The 13,810-nt window shown below is 37.5% G+C and overlaps 1 protein-coding gene across 1 annotated transcript in view; it reads left to right on the top strand.

Annotated features, from left to right (window-relative positions):
• The window catches only part of LOC102507441 (zinc finger protein 91), a 37,809-nt gene extending 24,364 nt beyond the window's left edge, over positions 1-13,445 (top strand). The window contains 5 exon segments of the mRNA XM_032487387.1: positions 9,007-9,133; positions 9,492-9,587; positions 10,114-11,572; positions 11,574-11,627; positions 11,629-13,445. Coding sequence (XP_032343278.1) covers positions 9,007-9,133; positions 9,492-9,587; positions 10,114-11,572; positions 11,574-11,627; positions 11,629-11,689 — 1,797 coding nt within the window. The 3' untranslated portion in view covers positions 11,690-13,445.
• The last annotated feature ends 365 nt before the right edge of the window (positions 13,446-13,810 follow it).

Here is a 13,810-nt window from a genome sequence, read left to right as displayed (position 1 = left end):
CAAGGATTTTTCTCCTAGTCTTAGGCCTTTCAACAGTCTCTTAACGATGTGTGTGTGGTTTTTTTAAATTTATATATTTTGGGGGGGGAGGTAATGAGGTTTATTTATTTATTTATTTGTAGAAGAGGTACTGGGGGCTGAACCCAGGACCTTGCTGCATGCTAACTAAGCATGTGCTTTAGTGCTTGAGCTATACCCTCCCCTCCCTTAGCAATGTGTTTTGAAGAGCAGATGGATTTAGTTTCTGTGACGTCCAGTGTAGGAACTCTTTTAAAACAAATTATTCTTTTGGTGTTGTATCTAAGAACTCTTTGCCTAACTACAGGATCAGAGGACATTCTCCATTTTTTTCTTCTAGAAGTTTTAGAGTTTATTTTTGTTGTTTTTTTTTTTAACGTTTTTCATTTAGTTTTATTATCCATTTTGAGTTATGGGTATGGTACAATGTATGGATCTAAGTTCTTTTTTTTTTCTTTTTTCTTTTCCATATGCGTATCTACTTGTTCCAGCAACATTTGTTGAAAATACTTTCCTTTCTCCACTGTATTGCCTTTGAGCCTTTGTAAAAGGTCAGTTGACCATATAGATGTGAGCCTTATTCTGAACTCTCTTCTGTTCCATTCATTTGTCTGTATTGGCATGAATACCATCCTGTCTTGATTACTGTAGCTTAGTAAAAATTCTTGAGATCAGGTAGTGTCAACCCACCAGCTTTGTTCTTTTTCACAGTTGTTTTGCCTATTCTAGACCCTTTGCATCTCTATCCGAATTTAAGAACCAGTCTATCAGTTTCTACAGAAAAGCCTTCCTGGGATTACGATTGACATTTTATGACTCTATGGACCAATTCTGGAGTGTGGTCTGTTTGATTCATTTCAGAAAATGACCAAGGTGTATCTCTCCATTTATTAAAATCTTTAAAAATTTCTCAGTGATACAGTTTTCAAAAGGCCTTTTACATTTTTGTCATTTTTTTTCCTGTAAGTAATCCACATTTGTTTTATGGCATTATAGATAGTATTGTATTTTTTAAAACTAAATGGCCTCAGAGAATGAATTGAGAAATAGTCTCTTCAGTTCTATTCCTGAATGATCCATTGGATGTGTATAAATGCATTTTGTTTATCAAATCACAGTTACTGGAATTGTTTTCAGTTTAAGACTTATGAATAATATTGCTACATACATTCAGCTACAAATTGGACATGTTTTCATTTCTTTGTTAAATTCCTGAGTGGAATGACTGGTTCTTAAGATAAGTGTATGTTTTACAAAATTTCCAAAGTGCCTGTACCAGTTTACTATTATTGGATGAGATTTGCAGTTTCTCCCCATTCTCATCAACATTTGGAATTAATAGTCTTTTTGATTATCATCTTTCTAGTTGGTGTATAGTAGAATTTATCATCATTATCTTAATTTCCCTAATGACAATATTGATCATCTTTTCATGTGTATATTTATAGACATTTGTGGCTTCTGTTTTTTAATTGAAGTATAGTTGATTTACAATGTGTTAATTTCTGGGCTACAGCATAGTGATTCATTTATACATGTATATATTCCTTTTCATTATAGGTCATTACAAGGTCCTGAATATAGTTTCTTGTGCTATACAGTAGGACCTTGTTGTTTATCTGTTTTATATATAGTAGTTAGTATCTGCAAATCTTGACCTCCCAATTTATCCCTTCCCACTCTCTTTCTCTCTTGGTAACTGTAAGTTTGTTTTCTATGTCTGTGAATCTGTCTCTGTTCATTTGTGTCTTTTTTTTTTTATTTCACATGTAAGTGATATCATATGGTATTTTTCTTTTTCTTTCTGGCTTACTTAGTATGATGATCTCCTGGTCCATGCATGTTGCTGCAAATGGCATTATTTCATTCTTTTTTATGGCTAAGTAGTATTCCATCATATATGTATGTATGTATGTATATGTGTGTGTGTGTGTATATATATATATACCACAACATTTTTTCCATTCATCTGTTGATGCACATTTAGGTGGCTTTCTTGGCAATTTCTTGGCTATTGTAAATAGAGCTGCTTCATGTCTTCTTTAGGGTAATATCTATTCAAGTCTTTTCTCATTTTCTAAATGGATTGTTTGTCTTCTTAGTAAGTTACCGAGTTTTTAGGGTTATTTCTATATTCTGCATAGAAGTTGTTTATCAGATATATGATTTGCAAAGTTTTCTCCCCATTTGTGGCTTACCTTTTCCTTTTGCTTGATAGTATCTTTTGATGTGCAAAACTTAATACAAGTCCAATTTACCAGTTTTCTTATTTTATGGTTTGCTGGTTTGTTGACATGCTTAAGACTTCTCTGCCTAACCTGAGGTCATGACAAATGTCTCATGTTTTCTGCAAGATTGTGTTTGTGTGTAGCTATAGACAGGCATATATATGACTTAACTTTTTAGAGCAGGTTTACATTACAGCCACATTGAGTGGGAAGTGGGTAGAGATCCCATGTACTCTTGTTTTCCAACACACACAACCGTCTCCATTGTCAGCTTCCTGCACCAGAGTGGTGGATTTGTTACAATCAGTTAACATGTTGACACATTATCACCCAAAATGCATAATTTGCATTAGGGTTCACTCTTGGAGTTGTATGTTCTTTGAGTTTTGACAAATGTTAATGACTTGTATCCACCATTGAGTATCATATAGAATAGTTCCACTGCTCTAAAAATCCTCTGGATTCTGTCTGTTCATCTTGTTCTCCCCCAAGCTCTTGGCAACCACTGACCTTTTTACTGCTTCCTTAACTTTGTCTGTCCCAGAATGTCATATAGTTGGAATCATAGTATGTACCCTTTTTAGATTGGCTTCTTTCACTTAATAATACGCATTTAAGATTCCTCCTTGTCTTTTCATGGCTTGATAGCACATTTCTTTTTAGTGCTGAATAATATTCCATTGTCTGGATGGATAGAGCTGCTATAAACACTAGGTTCCTGTGTGGACATAAATTTTCAACTGATTTTGGTAAATAGCAAGGAATGTGATTGCTAGATTGTATGTTAAGAGTTTATACATAGTTTTGTGGAGGGGAGGGAATAGCTCAGTGGTAGATCACATGATTAGCATGCACGAGGTTCTGGGTTCAATCCCTAGTATCTCCATAAATAAATAAATAGATAGATCAATCAATCAATCTAATTACCCTCCCCCACAAAAAGCAGTATCTATCTATCTATATATATATCTATATATAGATAGATAGATATATATAGTTTTGTAAGAAGCTGCCAAAATGTCTTCCAAAGTGTCTGTACCATTTTGCCTTTCCATCAGCAATAAATTAGAGTTCCTGTTGCCTCTTATCCTCTACAGCATTTGGTGTTGTCAGGGTTTTGAATTTTGGCTATTGTAATAGGTGGGTAATGGTATCTCGTTGTTTTAATTTGTAATTTCCCAGTTACATATGATATGAAACAACTTTTCATTTGCTCATTTGCTATCTGTATATCTTCTTTGGTAAGGTGTCAGTTCAGATCTTTTTCAATTGGGTCATATTTTCTTTTTCTTGAGTTTTTAAGAGTTCTTTGTGTAGTTTGTATTAACAGTCCTATATCAGATAAGTCTTTTGCAAATATTTTCTCCCAGTCTGTGGCTTGTCTTCTCAGTTTCTTGAGATAGTTTGTATTTTTAGCTGTTACATTTAAATTTATCACCTATTGTAATTTAATTTTTCAATATATGGTGTGAGGTAAGGATCTAGGTTCATTTTTTTTTTTTTGGAAATGGATATTCAGTTGTTCCAGTTTATTTGTTGAAAAGGCCATCCTTTCCTGCATTGCTTTGTCTTGCACCTTTGTTCAAAATCAGTTAACTATACTTGTATTTATTTCTTGACTCTCAATTCTGTTACACTGAATTATGTATCTATCATTATGTCAACACAGTACCTATCATATTACTGTGGCTTTAAGATAAATTTTGAAATAGATTAGTATAAGCACTCACCAACTTTATAATCTTATTTTACAATTATTTGGCTGTTCTAGATTCTTTGCCTTTTAATGCAGATTTTAGAATCAGCTTCTCAATATTTATAAAATCACTGGTGTACCTTTAATAGTGATTGCATTGATTTGATATCAATCTGAGGAGAATTGCCATCACACCATATTGAATCTTCCAATCCATGGGCTTGGAATTTCTTCCTTCCTTCCTTCCTTGCTTCCTTCCTACCTTTCTTTCTTCCTTCCTTCCTGTTTAATTTTTAGACTTTATATTTTTATTTGTTTCATTTTTTAAAAAAGTATATTGTTTTATTTTTTTCCCTTTATTTACTTATTTTTTTAAGGGGGAGGTAATTAGTTTATTTATTTTTTTAAGGGAGGTACTGGGGATTGAACCCAGGACCTCGTGCATGCTAAGCTCACACTCTACCACTGAGCTGCACCCTCCCCCTCTCCATTTAGTTATATCTTACTAAATTTGTCTCAAAAATGTTTTATAATTTTCAGTATACAAGTCTTGCATTAGGCTTAATTTATTCTTAAAGTTTTGTTGTTGTTTTTTTCTTTGATGCCTTCGAGTGTGGAATTGCTTCCTTAGTTTGCTTTTTGGCTGGATCATTGCTAGTACAGAGATATGCAATTTACTTTAATATATTGATATCATATCCTGTAACCTTGCTAAGCTTATTAGTTCTAACAGGTTTTGGTTTTTTTTTTTTTTTTTGCATGCACTTCTTAGGATTTTCTATATACAAGATCATGTTGTCTATGAACAAGGACAGTTGTACTCTGCATTTCCCATATGGATGCCTTTAATTTTTAAAAATGTATTTATTTGTTTGTTACTTTTTGAACTGGCTAGACCCATCTTTGCCTTGTTCTCAATTCTAGGAGAAAAACATTCAGAATTTATTCAGAATTTTACTGTTAAGTAAGATGTTGGTTTTGGTTTTTCATAGATGCCCTTTATTCATTTGAATAAGTTCCCTTCTGATCCTAGTTTTTTTTGAAAGTTTTAATCATGATAGGATATTCGATGTGGTCACAAACCTTTTGTGTGTCTTTTGAGAACACCTGGGTTTTATCCTTTATTGTATGAATTTGGAATATTCCATTAATTTATTTTCCCATGGCCAACCAACATAGCATTCTTGTGACAACTCCTCCATAGTTGCTTTCTATGACCCTTTTTCTATTGTGCTGCATGTGTTTTGCTAATACACTGTTAACAAGTTTTCACCTGTATTCATGAAGGAGATTGGTCTGTAGTTTTTCTCTGATGCCTTTGTCTGGCTTTGGTATCTTGGTAATACTGTCTTTATAGAGTGAAGTGATCTGAGAGTAGCCTTTTCTTTGATGACTTTTAATTACTAATCTGTTTCTTTACTTGTTGTATATCTATTCAAATTAAAAAAAAATTCTTTCAGTTTTGTCTTTTTGTAGGCATTTGTCCATTTCATCTGAGTAATATATGTATATATTATTTTTCAACCTACAGTTATTCAGAAGTGTGCTGTTTACTTTCCAAGTGTCTGGGTATTTTCTAAGTTTCATTCTGAAGTTGATATCTAATTCAGTTCTCTTGTGATTGGAAAGTATGTCTTGAATTTATTGACTGTTGTTTTATATCCTGATGTATGGTCTTTCCTGAAGAACAGTCCACGTGCTTTTGGAAAAAATGTGTATTTTGTTTCTGTTGAGTGTAATGTTAAATAAATGTCACTTAGCTGATTGATTATAGTGTTCAAACCTTTCATGTCCTTGTTAGTTTCATTTGTGTTTTTGTTTTTATCGTTATTGCAGACCAGGGAAAACTCATCCAACCCTCAATGTCCAGAGTTTGTATTGAGGTTCAGTGAACATAGACATGACTGGCTACCTGTATGGCTGAACTTAGTCACCAGCCCCTCTAGAGGTTGAGCTGATACCATGAGGTCCCAGGCCTTTCACCGTAAATCACATTATTAGCATAGACCATCTTGTATGACCCAAGCCTCCCAGGGAAGCAAAGCCACTCGTATCAGACAGCACATTCCCAGGGCTTAGTGGTTCCCTCCCAGAAACTGAGGGCAATGCCAAACCTCTCTTGGGCAAGGTTAATCCCTCAGTACACAAAGAGAAGACAGTCTTAACTGTGTGCTTAATAGGATGGTCTTCAAACTGAGAGGTGTTTACCCATTGAGTATATGATGACTTTTGAAGTAGTACATGGGCACACATGCTTTTTAAAGACAGTGTCCGGATCCTTGGAACCTTCTGTATGTCCTCTTGACGGAACTTGACCTCCCCAAGCATTCACCAGCCTCTGAGGCGTGGTGCTCTGCTGCTTCTGCTTTCCCGCCTCCTTTTCTTCCCCCCTGTAACGGAGGTACTGCGGACTGAACCCAGGACCTCATGTGTGCTAAGCACACACTCTGCGACTGAGTTATACTCCTCCCCTCTCCTTCCTCCCTTTTAATAGTCATGCCACTTCCTCTTCACAAAAGAAAGGCATACTTTTCACACGTTTAAAGTCTTGTTTTGTTGCCCCAGAGTTAGGAAAGCCCATGGGGCACCAAATGAAGGAATGGTTGGAAATATTGAGTCCCTTAATTTTGGTAAGTGCCTACCACCGGTGACAATATCCAGGCCCTGAGGGGGCATACGCTTAGAAGTCAGTCTGCTCTTTGGGCCACAGGTCCTGGCTCCTCTGGAGAAAGGGCAGTCGAGTGAAGGGATTAAGGGAAGAGGGAGGGGGTTCTTGGAGTTGGATGTCATCATTTCTGGGGGCAGGTTTAACTGAGCACCAATATTTCTGTCTCTAAGAACTACATGGCCCATGCAGAAGAGAAGAAAGACATAGACTCCATGTTACTCACTATTTCCTGAGCACAGAAGAAGATGATCGAGGCGCAGGTGATTTTTGGTTTGTTCTCTCTTTCCTTTGTCTTCTAATGGATTTGTGACGACCTGAGAAAAATCAATTCAAGTCTTTATAAAAGTAGAAATTTGGGATAATTGGGTTCTGGGGAGAAATCAACTTAGATTCTGAATTCAAAATCAGGACAAAGAGGGATCAAGAATATATTGTTCATGGGGGTGACACCAAATGACAAATACTGGAACATGATGTGTGACTGTGGTGGGTCCTGGGGGATACGTTAGTTTTCATGTTCCGTTATCTCTGATGGACATCACAACCAGAGAAGCACAGAAAGCTACATGATACGCACTGATTGTGAGGAGAAGGCAGACCAGTTCCTCAGGGGATTTACTAGTTTATGTCACTTAGGTGAATGGAAGGATACTGCTAACAACATCAGCAAGTCTGCGGGGCTCCCTGCTAGCCAAAGTATCACTGGCCTGGTGGCAACTGAGCATCTAAAAGACAGATGAGTGCAGTTTCTTGAAGAACATTACCTATATAGCTATATACAATACCACGAGGTGGGGAAGGGTGTAGCCCAGTGGTAGAGCACATGCTTAGCACGCACAAGGTCCTGGGTTCAATCCCCAGGACTGCCATTAAAAAAAAAAAGTTCTTGAGTGCATAATCATACTCAAAAAACTCGTAAGATAAAGAAGTACTAGGGACGTAATGTACAGTATGATGACTATAGCTAACACTGCTGTCTGACATATAGGAAAGTTGTTAAGAGTAAATCCTTAGAGCTCTCATCACAGGGAGAAATTTTTTTCCCCTCTTTTTCTCTCCTTTTTATTGTTTCTATGTGAGAGAAGATGGATGTTAGCTGTATCTGTTGTAATCATTTCACAATATACATAAGTCATACCATCAGGCCATACACCTTAAACTTACACAGTGGTATATGTCTATTTCTCAGTAAAACTAGGGGGAGAAAAAGCTGTTGGCGGTTGATAGAAATCAGATATTTAGTCCTTGAAATGATAAGATAACATAATCAAACCCATAAATTTGGGAGAACTGGTGGAGATTTACTCTGAGTTCAAAAAATAGATTTGGCTGGGGGTAGGGGTATAACTCAGTGGTAGAACACATGCGTGGTGTGCATGAAGTCCTGGGTTCGATCCCCAGTGCCTCCTGTTAAAGGGGAAAAAATAAAAATTAGAAAGAAATTTTTAAAATGTGCACAGAGTTTTAAAAAATTAAAAAACAAAAACCAAAACAGATTTGGTGTGAAATTCCAGCTTCATCGATAACAGCTCAGTACTCCTGGACCATTAATTACACTCATATCTGAACCACCTCTGCAGAGTGAGCCACAGTGGTCATTTTCATGACATCCCCCAGACTGTTTTCACTGAATTGGCATTCTTTACACATTAGTCCCCACAGGCCAACTTTCTTCTTTTCCACCCGATGGCAGCGGACACCAAAGGATGTAATATTCCATTTTTTCTGAATTCAATTGTTTCTGTCGTAGGTAATCTATCTTCTGTCTCTGGATGCTTTCATACTTTCCCTTTGTGTTTGTCATATTATAGTTTTAATCTGATGTGTCTAGATATAGACCCCCTCCTTGGGATTTGTTGGGATTCCTGAATCTGAGGTTCGGAGTGTTTAATCAAGTCTTGACATTTCTCCCCTTTTAGGTCCTTGGATACTGCTTCTCCATTACTTTATTTTCTCCTTGTTTTTGTTTTCAAATCTTCCTAATCAACTTTAGTGGCCTTTTTTTGCTATCGACATATCTTGTATAATTTCTTCTGTTTTTTCACATTTATTAAAAACACTATCTTGTAAATTCTGGATGTGGGATCTGTTCATGGTTGATTCTCCTATTGAAATTATGAAGTTTCATGGTAATGTAGAAATATTTTATTTGGCCTAATTTTATTTGCATATTTTTAGAATGGAAATGGAAATAGATGCTAAAATATATAGGTAGAAAAATAGGGTTTTGCTTCTACTTAAAGCAAATACTAAATACTTTAGCAAATGCCAAAATGTATTTGAGAGAAGTATATAGATGCAGGCCATGTGGTAAAAACTTGAACAACTTCCCTCATGCTGCTTCTATACTAATAAAAGGAATTCACATCATGTTAAGTGAGACTCTGTTATTATAGGAGTTACTGACATTGGAGGATGTGGCCGTGGACTTCACCTGGGACGAGTGGCAGCTCCTGGGCCCCACTCAGAGAGACCTGTACCGGGATGTGATGTTGGAGAACTACAACAACTTGGTGTCACTGGGTAAGGATGGCTTCCTGTGCCACTTGGAGGTGCCCAGTCACTGGTGTTTCCTCTACCACCTGATGAAAGCTTTACAGTCACTGTGGTCTTCTGAAGAGTTAGATTTTCACTTTGCTGTGCACCTGAAACTAACATTGTGCATCGACCACACTTCAATAAAAACAATAATTAAAAAAAAAAGTTAGATTTTCAGTCCCACATCTGGCCCCAAACAAAGGGGAATAATCTCCTGTACCCTGAAAAGAGAACTTTTACTTTGCATACAAGTAACTGTTTTGTCTCTGAAATGTAATATTTTCCCATCTTGACATCCTGTACCCCAGTCACTGTATCAGAGTCTATCATCTTTCATGAATAGGGTATCAAGCTCCCAATCCAGATACACTCTCCAAGCTGAAACATGGAGCAGAACCATGGATAATAGAGGATGGAATTCACAGTGGATCCTGTCCAGGTGAGTGAGTGAGAAACCAGCAAGGGGAGTGGTCAGGGAGGTCTAGGATCTTTAAGAGAAGGGGGCACAGCTGTGAGGATGTCAGAGCCCCCCCCCCAACAGCTACTCCACGTATTCATCTCACCAGATAAGAAGTTTTTTTTTTTCCTTTTAGAACTTATTTTAGGGGGGTGGGGAGGTAATTATGTATGTATGTATGTATGTATGTATTCTATCTACCTATCTATCTATCTAATGGAGGCACTGGGGCTTGAACCCAGAACCTCATGCAGGCTGAGTATGTGCTCTACTGCTGAGCTATACCCTCCCTGCCGAGAACTCTTTCTTTGTGGGTGTTTAGCTTTAAATACACTCTTTGTCTCTTCTTGGATCTGATATTACTTTATGTCATCTTATACCTTTATAATTTTAATATTGGGATCATATGGTAAACAATAAGGAGCCAGCCCCCCACTACGTCATTTTTTAAGCACTTTCATTCCATACCATTTCTCATGAAATAATTTGTTGTTCGCTTTTTTCCTAGGAAACAGGAAAGTTGGCAGTCATCTACTAGAGCACTCCCCAAACCAAAGGTTTCTGAAGAGCAGGCAACAATGCAGTGAACAGCATGCATTTAGAAATAGCGTTCATCTGAGCAAAACACTTTTTGCTCTAATGCAAAATCATTTGTTTGACTTACGCAGAAAAGCTTTTAAATCAGGTTTAAATGTAGTTAACCAGAAGGGAAGATACAAAATGGAAAACCCTGTTGAATGTAATGGAGATGAGATATCCTTTCTACATGGTAATCATGAGCAGTCCTACTCTGGAAGTGAATTTCCCGAAAGTGCAAAACACAGCAGCACTAAATTCCAACTCCTTGAACATCAGAGGACTCACAAAATAGAGAAGCCCCAAGCCTGCAGTGAAGGTGAGAAAACCTGCATCAGAAAGTCTTGGCTCATTTACCACGAGAGCATTCATACAGGAAAGAAACCCCGTGGGTGTGATCCACGTGGGACATCCTTCTCCAGAAATGTCACGTTCACTAAACATCAGAAAACTCATACACGAGACAAACCCCATTTAACCATCAAACGCAGAAAAGGCTCTGCTGTGAAGAGCGGTCCCGCTGTCCATCAGCAAACCCCAGCAGGAGAGAAATCCTATATATGTAGTGAGTGTGGGAAAGGCTTCACGATGAAGCGCTATCTGATTGCACATCAGCGAACTCATAGTGGAGAGAAACCTTATGTCTGTGGGGAATGTGGGAAAGGCTTCACCGTGAAGAGCAATCTCGTCGTGCACCAGCGAACTCACACTGGAGAGAAACCCTATGTGTGCAGTGAGTGTGGGAAAGGCTTCACAATGAAGCGCTATCTTGTAGTGCATCAGCGAACCCATACTGGAGAGAAGCCCTATTTATGCAGTGACTGTGGGAAAGGCTTCACCGTGAAGAGCAATCTCATCGTGCATCAGCGATCTCACACGGGGGAGAAATCATATATATGCAGTGAATGTGGGAAAGGCTTCACTGTGAAACGCACCCTCATCATCCATCAGCGAACTCACACAGGAGAGAAATCTTACTTATGTAACGAATGTGGAAAGGGCTTCACCACAAAGCGCACTCTCGTCATACACCAGCGAACTCATACGGGAGAGAAACCCTATGAATGCAGTGAATGTGGAAAAGCCTTCAGCCAGAAGATATGCCTCATACAACATGAGAGGTGTCATACCGGGAAGACACCCTTTGTGTGTACTGAGTGTGGAAAGGCCTACTCCCATAAGTATGGTCTCATTACCCATCAGAGAATTCACACCGGAGAGAAACCCTACGAGTGCAGTGACTGTGGGAAAGCCTTCACCACGAAGTCAGTACTCAATGTCCATCAAAGAACTCACACAGGAGAGAGGCCCTATGGATGCTGCGATTGTAAGAAAGCCTTCTCCCACTTGTCAAACCTTGTTAAACATAAGAAAATGCATGTAAGGGAAACGGGTAGATTGAGTCAAGGTGGAAGTTCCTTTAACAGAGAGTCACAGCTCATTACATGAGTGAACTCATGCAGAACAAGAGCCCTGTTAATGGGGAAGTGCCTCCTGTGGCAGCTTAGACTTCATGGAAACACCGCTGTTTCTAGCAGATCAGAGCGTGATCGTGGTACTGCGTGTTACCCGACGTGCGCCCTGAGGAGGTGGAAGAATTCGCCCAGGAGACAAGCCTGGTGAACACAGTGGATGTGGGAGTGTCTTTAGCGAGCTGACCTCATGTTTTCTGCCAGTGAAAACAGGTTGGAAAACCGATACCTTCAATGCGGAGATGCCTTGGGCAAAACTTTCTAGATTCATTCTATGTCTGAGAAGTAGACACAGAGACCGGTTCTGTGAATGCAAAGACTGGGAAATTCTTCAGTGGGAAGATAGACTTTATTATCAGGGATCATCAGTGATCATCGGTGAGCTCATTGTTCATAGAAATGTGATTTTAAAAAAAATGACTGTGGGCAAGTTTTTACCCACGAAGAAGACCTCAGTGAATTTCACGGTTCACACTGGAGAAAAACTTAGAAGAGGACAATACATATGGCAAGATTCAGTGGTACTTTCTTTGTTATTTGTCAGGAAATCATAGAAATTAAAACTTAAGTAAATAAATAAATCTAGTTACCCCCAAAAAAAGCTTTAAAAGATTAAGAGGAGGGAGGGTATAGCTCAGTGGTAGAGCACGTGCTTAGCATGCATAAGGTTCCATTAAAAAATAATTAAAATAATAAACTTAATTATCTACCCCTGCAAAAAAAAAAAAAAAAGCAGCAGTTTGCTTTTATCAGCACTGATTAGTTTTTATTGCTGTATACAACGCAGGAGTGTTCTGTGCCTACCCCCATATGTGATTAGCTTTTAGTTTTCTTTGGCTCTAAACACAGTTGTAAATTCAGCCTACTGAACTACTTTAAAAGGAAACTCAAAATGAACACATATTTGCACTTGCTTAGTTTATAAATGTGACAAAATATTTTACAAAACCACTTTCAAAGTTATTTTTATAAAATGTATAATTTGAAATCAGTTTATCTTACAAGAAAATGCAGTAGTCCAGAAACTTCCCCTAGTATCCTTTACCCAACTTTTCCCAGTAAAAACATTTTATGTAAGCATATAATATTACTGAATCCAGGAAAGTGACATTGGTAGTATACTAAGTCCCTAACCTCTGGAATTTGGATTTCAATAGATTTTACATGAATTTTTTTCTAAGTTTATAATTCTAAGATCCTTTATTACATGTATAGATTTCATGTAACCACCACCCCCCAGGACATAAAACTGTTAATAATCAACACAGACACCCTCAGGGGTGGGTGTAGCTCAGGGGTAGAGGGCATGCCTAGCATGCAAGGGGTCCGGCGTTCAATCCCCAGGACCTACATTAAAAATAAATAAATAAGCCTAATTATCCTCCCCCCCAAAACAAAACAGAAACCCCACAGACATCCTCATCCTACCTTTTTGTGCTCATACCCTCTATCCAAACCTACCTCTGGCAACCACGTATCTGTTTTCCATCAATATAATCTTGTCACTTTATGAATGTTATCAAAATAATTTTTATAACTGGGTTTTATACATTTTATATAAGTAAGCTGTATTTATTCAAATTTATAATTTTTATTAATAAGGAACATGTAAGCCTTTTATGTTTTTGTCACTCAACAGATTGCTCTTAAGATTTATTTGAGTTGAATTGCTTTATCAGTATTAGTGAGTAGTATACGTACTGGATGTAACTTTATCCATTCACTCTTTGAAGAAATTGGTGTTTCCTGGTTTCAGCTGCTATAAATAAAGATGCTATAAATCTTCATCCAAGATTTTGTGTGAGCATAAGTTTTTTTTTTAATTTTGATCACTTTTTTTAAAATCATTTTTTATTGATTTATAATCATTTTACAATGTTGTGTCAAATTCCAGTGTAGAGCACAATTTTTGAACATGTTTTAATTCCTCTATAATAAATATTCAAGTGTGAGATTATTGAGACGTATGGTAAGTTGTGTTTAGCTTTATAAGAAACTACCGAACTCTCTTCCAGAGTGGTTACACCATTTTACATTCCCACCAGCAATGTATGACATATACCTGTTCCACATCCTCTCTAGCACTTGGTATTTTCAGTATATTTTATTTTAGCCATTCTCAGACTCTGAATATTATTCATAATTAAGTCTTTTTTT

The sequence above is a fragment of the Camelus ferus genome, chromosome 9, assembly GCF_009834535.1.
Source record: "Camelus ferus isolate YT-003-E chromosome 9, BCGSAC_Cfer_1.0, whole genome shotgun sequence".
Taxonomy (NCBI): Eukaryota; Metazoa; Chordata; class Mammalia; order Artiodactyla; family Camelidae; genus Camelus; species Camelus ferus.
The sequence above is the reverse complement of the archived record's forward strand: the minus strand, read 5'-3'. Positions and strand labels throughout refer to the sequence as shown.